This window comes from Helicoverpa zea, chromosome 1 (assembly GCF_022581195.2).
Source record: "Helicoverpa zea isolate HzStark_Cry1AcR chromosome 1, ilHelZeax1.1, whole genome shotgun sequence".
Lineage (NCBI taxonomy): Eukaryota > Metazoa > Arthropoda > Insecta > Lepidoptera > Noctuidae > Helicoverpa > Helicoverpa zea.
The window spans coordinates 3,116,346-3,122,530 of NC_061452.1; the positions used below are offsets into that span (position 1 = coordinate 3,116,346).

General features: G+C 41.1%; 1 protein-coding gene across 2 annotated transcripts in view; it reads right to left on the reverse strand.

Annotated features, from left to right (window-relative positions):
* Positions 1–4,711, reverse strand: part of LOC124630854 (protein bunched, class 2/F/G isoform-like) — a 140,736-nt gene extending 136,025 nt beyond the window's left edge. For both annotated transcript variants that reach the window (XM_047164886.1, XM_047164877.1), the window contains exon 1: positions 1,733–4,711. In XM_047164886.1, coding sequence (XP_047020842.1) covers positions 1,733–4,479 — 2,747 coding nt within the window. In that variant the 5' untranslated portion in view covers positions 4,480–4,711. The remainder of the gene's footprint in view (positions 1–1,732) is intronic.
* Positions 4,712–6,185: the final 1,474 nt, after the last annotated feature.

Here is a 6,185-nt window from a genome sequence, read left to right on the forward strand (position 1 = left end):
TAAATTCGCGGTTTAACTCAGGGCTACTCAAGGAATGCGGTTTAAGTTACCGAGTGAGTTTCGAGTCCAGTAATAATTTCACGTGACCCCAATCACAACTATTGGCATTTAACAGCAAAAACATGTAAAGAGCGAACTACGCAGTAAATTAACTAATACCTACTAGATGTGTTTGGAGGATCGCAAGAAATCTGGTGTGAAAAAAAGAAGTAAAGTGTATCAGAGAGCCGGCCAGACGAAAAAGAACGCACGACGCTTTTTTAGCCAGGCAGTAGATCGGGTGCGTTGCGCGTGAGTCACCGGCGCATACCGGCGCGCACCATGCACCGTACGTGTCAACCACCTATTTATGTCGCTGGTCGCAGGACGAAGCGCAAATAAACAGCATCAAAGGGACGTTGGATTCCGCTCGGCGACGGTGCGAGCACCAACTAAAAGCAACGAAAACAACCACCATTGTCTACGGATGAGTTATTTTCGCAAATAGATACGGATTCGCCACTTGCTGCAATGCAACTTCTGTCGCTATCCACCGTTGCTAAGTTAAGATTCTTGCGACTTGGAAATAAACTGCTCAATATTTAGATATGTCACTTATAAAATTAGGTGTGAATTAAAAATTTAATTGCTCAATGCAAGATTGAAAGATAAGGAATTCACATAAAGGCTGATAGTTCCAAAGTTCTGTTTTGCATAATAAAACTTTTAAATAACCAAATAAGGTGGTGTTATCTCACGAGTTACTTTGGTTCAATGAATGAAAATTTTAAACATGAATTAATTGAGTGAATAGTTTTTATCTATTTAAGAAACACTAAAGCTTAAAGTAAATAAAATTATTTTAACTTGAGAGTAGTTTTATTTTAGCTCACCTGTGGCAAGTTTACTTTAAAAATCCTTAATGGAACTGATACAGAAGTGCATTCCTAATGATTAATTAATTGCTTACTTACTTAGAGGACAGTCATTTACTTGAATTCAAAATATCCTTTAACTTTCAAATGCACCAAGGGCAACCCATTTTAATTATTTACATATTATTTAAATCATATTTTTATTTAATTTTATTTGCAGTTACTTCCTACATAATTAAATAGAGGAAAAATATTTAACATTATTTTCAAGAATTTTAATAAAATGATACAGTTACACATACAGTAGAACTCTAGTTATAAAAAAAACACTAAACAATCAGGAAGGTTATTTTAAGTTAGGATATTTATTATAATATTTTATCCAATTCCATTCCTGTTTTAGTTTTATCACAGCTTTAAAAATATTTCACCTATGTAATAAATAAAACAATCTAGTACTGGACGGGTGAAATTGTCAGTTCTACATATTACTTAGTTAATTTGTATTTTTTTAATCCCTAGCCTAATAGGAACCTAATTGAATAAATTTGTGGGAAACATGAATACCAAGATATATATGAAAACATAGAATGGCCTGTGCTCCGGGCACAATACATTTTCTATCTAACCATACCAACAAGACTAAAAATATAGAATAGTATGCAATGTTTCAAGACACAATAAAAATTTAATGTCATATTTGTAAAAAGGCTTATTTGAGGATAATTAAAATCATTATAATTAGTAGGTACAATGGGGACACAGTAAAGAAACAATTTTACATAAAATGTCTCTCATTAAATATAGTGTAAGTAGTCATTAATTATATCAATTTGCCAAGAAAATATGTAAAATATTGTATATGGAATGTAACTGACCTTTCATCCTCTGGCGGCGGAGCGGGCTGCGGCTCCTCCTTGCCGTCTCCCGTGTCTCCAGCCTGCAGCGCGTCGGTGGACACATCCGGAGCACCACTGTCACACGCATTCACATTCACACTGCTCATCACCGCGCCACTGATGGCATGAGACACCGCACTCACGGGGCTGCCGAAGCCCTGACTGTCATGGCCCGGCTGCGGCGCGTTCGCCACGTACGCGGTCGAACTCACCGGCATCGACACCACCGGCGAGTTGGTCCCCGACACGGTCGCCTCCACGGGCGCCACACTACTCTGCGACATCACCGGCACCACGTTCCCGTACCCCAGACCCATGCTGGTCTGGGACTGCACCACGTTGGGGTGGACCCCGCCGCCCATACCGACCGGCATGCTAGGCTGCATGGACATCGGAATGTTCTGGTGCGCCATGGGCACTTGCGCCACCGGTTGGTTGGGCACGTACTGCACGCCGCCCATCTGGCCCTGCCCGCCCACTTGCTGCGGGAGCAGGTTCTGCTGCCCCATGTGCTGCGCGACAGGCATCTGCTGACCGACGTTCGTTGGCTGCATGAATATAGGATCTGAGGCGGGTATCTGCATACTAGGCTGATTCCCGTCTAGAGTCATCTGCATATTCTGTGGAGCCGCGGTCATCATTTGTATGTTTTGTTGCGGCACATTCCCTTGCTGAGGAGCAATAGTGTGCACTGTAGTTGGCTGCTGCTGACCAGTGAGGCTCTGGAGATTCGCAGGCAATGTTGAGCCCTGTGGTTGAGAAGGCATCGGCTGTAGGTTTGAAGGCAGTGTCGCACCTTGCTGTGATGTAACAATTGAAGTGAGCACCTCTTGGGGCATAGTTTGGCCTTGCTGGCTCATCTGTGATTGCTGTGTGTGGTATTGAGGAACAGTGTGTTGAGGTTGAACCATCTGCTGCTGAGACGATGGCATACTGGCAGTTATCATGTTCTGAGCATTAGACTGCTGACTGACAGCTTGATTATATTGCTGTTGGACACCTGACATTCCTTGTTGTTGCATCTGGGGATGCATGCCAGGCACAACTGACTGCTGGGGCTGTGATGGCAACTGATGCATTTGAGTTTGCATCTGTGGCATCTGTTGATTAGCGCCAGTGAGTTGAGTAGGCATCTGCATCTGTTGAATGTGATTAGGCAATTGTTGATTTTGCATAGCCTGTATCTGAGCTTGGCTCGGCAAATGCTGCAGTTGAGCCTGCTGGGCTCCCATGGCCTGTTGTCCTTGCATATGGTGAGTTTGGGCCATGTTGGGCATCTGAGTCTGCTGCATATGTATCTGAGGGTTTGGCTGGCCTTGTATTTGTTGCATCTGCATCTGTTGCATTTGAGGCTGTTGAGAGGCCACTTGGTTGATCTGACCCTGATTGGGCATAGCCTGCATTTGAGGCATTTGTTGCTGCATCTGTGGCATGTTCGTCATTTGGGCCTGAGGCAGATGCTGGCTCATCTGCTGCATTTGCTGGTTCGGTATCTGTTGCATTTGCTGCGGCATCTGCTGATGCATTGGAATTTGTTGCATTGCCATACCCTGAGATTGGGCGATGACTTGCTGTAGCTGGTGTTGAGGAAAACTTTGAGGAATCTGCTGGACTTGCTGTTGTTGTGTCTGTTGCGGGTGATTCTGTGCTGCATTCTGCATAGTGATGTGCGTCATACTCTGGGGGTGCTGCTGTCCAACCTGCTGCTGGTTTGCTTGCAAGTTTGGATTTGGCATTTGTTGTGGCATTTCTAAGGGCGGAGACTGCACAGATACTGACTGAGAAACAGGCTGCATCTGCTGCTGTACCGCATTAATAGGCTGAGTCAATGACTGGCCAGGGGAAGCCATTGGAAATTGTTTTTGAAGAGTTTGTTCTAGTTGCTGCACAGTTGGAGCATTACCTTGCATATCCTTAGGCCCTTTGTTAGTCAGATCATTAGACATTTCATCGTGTTGACTATCGTTAATCACTACACCACTGTCAGGAGCCTGCAAGGCATTAGTTTCAGTCACATCGAGGTTGTTGTTTAACGTGATAGCTGCATTCTGCTGAGTAGTATGATCCAAGTAGTCCATACACATCCATCGACCCCGGCGGAAAGGTTCAGTGCTTTCTATTTTCACAACTTTAAACCGTTCATTCCTAACATGTTCTTGTATTTCTTTCATACCTTCTTGGGGTTTCGCATTTCCTATGAGATTGATGATGCTGCCTGCTCCGGCGTTTGTAACGCTGACGTGCATGTCAGACACTTCTGTATTATTACTATTTGGCACTGCTCCTCCTATCTGGTTGTTAGCGTTGTCCTGGCCGACGATCGCGAGCCCGTACTGCGAGCTGGTCGGGATGACGGGGGCGCAACCTAATGATGCACTCGACGCGTTGTAAAACACATCATCTTTGGAGAATGTGTCCTCGGAATAACTAGGCGTTTCATTCTCAATGTCAGTCACTCTCGATATGTCGTCGGTGTGAGATTCATCAAGATCGTCAGCCGAGTCTTCGCCAGCATCTGTGCTCACTCGAGAGCCGACCGTCACACTGGTGATCTGAAATGAAGATATTTTCCTTGGGTTATGGGCGGCTTGCAGACTTGTCGGGTGAGTCACCCCCTTCTCCGACTCGTTCAGTCGAAGAGATTCACTCGTCGTACGGTGAACAACGTTGTTATACTTGTTTTTCTCACTAGTTTTATGTGACTTTTGAATCAGATTGTCAGCCATTATGCCGTCCGAACCGAATGACTATCTAAAGAAAATTTCACTGTTTATTGGCTTCAGAGACATTTGATAGACCTTTCAATCACAATAATACATGAAATATAAAATCATTGTACACTCACAATTTCACAAACACAGTAATTTAACTATTTAAGTTCTTAAAATTCATTAGTAAACACACACAGTTGCGAACATCTTTCAGACGGCAGCAACATGGCGGCCATTTATGCGCAATGCATTATGGTTGACAATTTGCAGTAGACTATAGACATTCTAGACTTTTTGCTTTAGCTTACTACAATTGCTCAATAGATGGCAGTAAAAGCCATGGTACAAATAAATTATATTCACAAAAGAACACTTACTTTATGTTAAATAATTATACTTTATTTTTTTATTAGTTTCGTAAGTAATTTGCTAAACATTTATTTACATTTCATCAGTTATAGATCTTAGTTTATAGGTAGGTCAACATTACAGTACGCATATCAAATCAACGCGATAATAATAATTATTATAGTCTAATGTGAAATTCAGATTTAAATGTAAAAATGGCTAAAGCGCTGTGTACTTATGTATAAAGAAACATTACTGATAAAAAACATGAGTAGAATCAATCGCTCATTGTTGGCCTGTGCCAGTGCTTTACTAAAGACAATGTTCTTAGCCATAAACATGAAAACATTATTGTTAGTACAATTTCGCCATAAAAATGATTGAAATGAGAAAATACGCAGTATATAATATTTAGATTTATACATCAGACTAGTGCGATAGGCAGATGTGCTTTTTACAACAGAAGGTTCTTGTTTTTCGTAGTATTGCTATTCCACACAAGATGGCGTTGTTACAAACTATTTATTTGAAGCGCCGACAGATGGCAACAAAACAAATAATATTTCAGACTGTTTGAAAAAGTTTTCCGGATGCTTTCTTTAATAGAGAAGAAATAGTATATTCCAAAATAAATAAATAAATAATTACTGTACGTCGATTTATGATCCTTAGACCAAAACCTTACCTAAGTTTAAAACAGGACCTTATTACTACACTTCGCTGTTTGTCCGTCTGTCCTGTCACCAGACACTATCTCATGAACCGCTATAAACGGTTATTTTCACTGATGATGTATTTCTGTTGCACTATTTGAAAAGGTACCTTCCTAGAGATACAATTATTACCTATAAGTCTTTTTATCCGTAAGAAAATGTGTTAAAAATTATGACCATCTCTGGGTGTCCTATGTACCTACGTAAATTCGAATAGCCATAATGGTTTCTATCTCACAGGTGGGCTACCTGGTGGTTTATGTTATTATTTAATTACCCTTGCCGTGACAATGGTTATGAACCAGTTTACTGGCAGATCAAGAGAGGTTTGGTGACGATGTGATTATTTTTTTAGAACCATAATCTAATTACTGGGTTGCAATTCTATGTACATATAACAAGTCAATAAGTTTTGATTGCGGTGTCTGAACGTAGGTAAATATATAATAATTTGGAAATAGCGAATAAAGCCCCAATTTGAAGTAAAATACGTATATGTTAGAAAGTAAGTTAATAGGGACATATGCATGTACTTTTTATAACGCTGAATATATAATGTAATGAGCAGGAAGCCTAACCGCTATTCATATAATACAGTACATTTTGCTATTAAGCCCTTGATTAATATCGGGTTTTTAAACAGGTGCAGTGAATAAATAG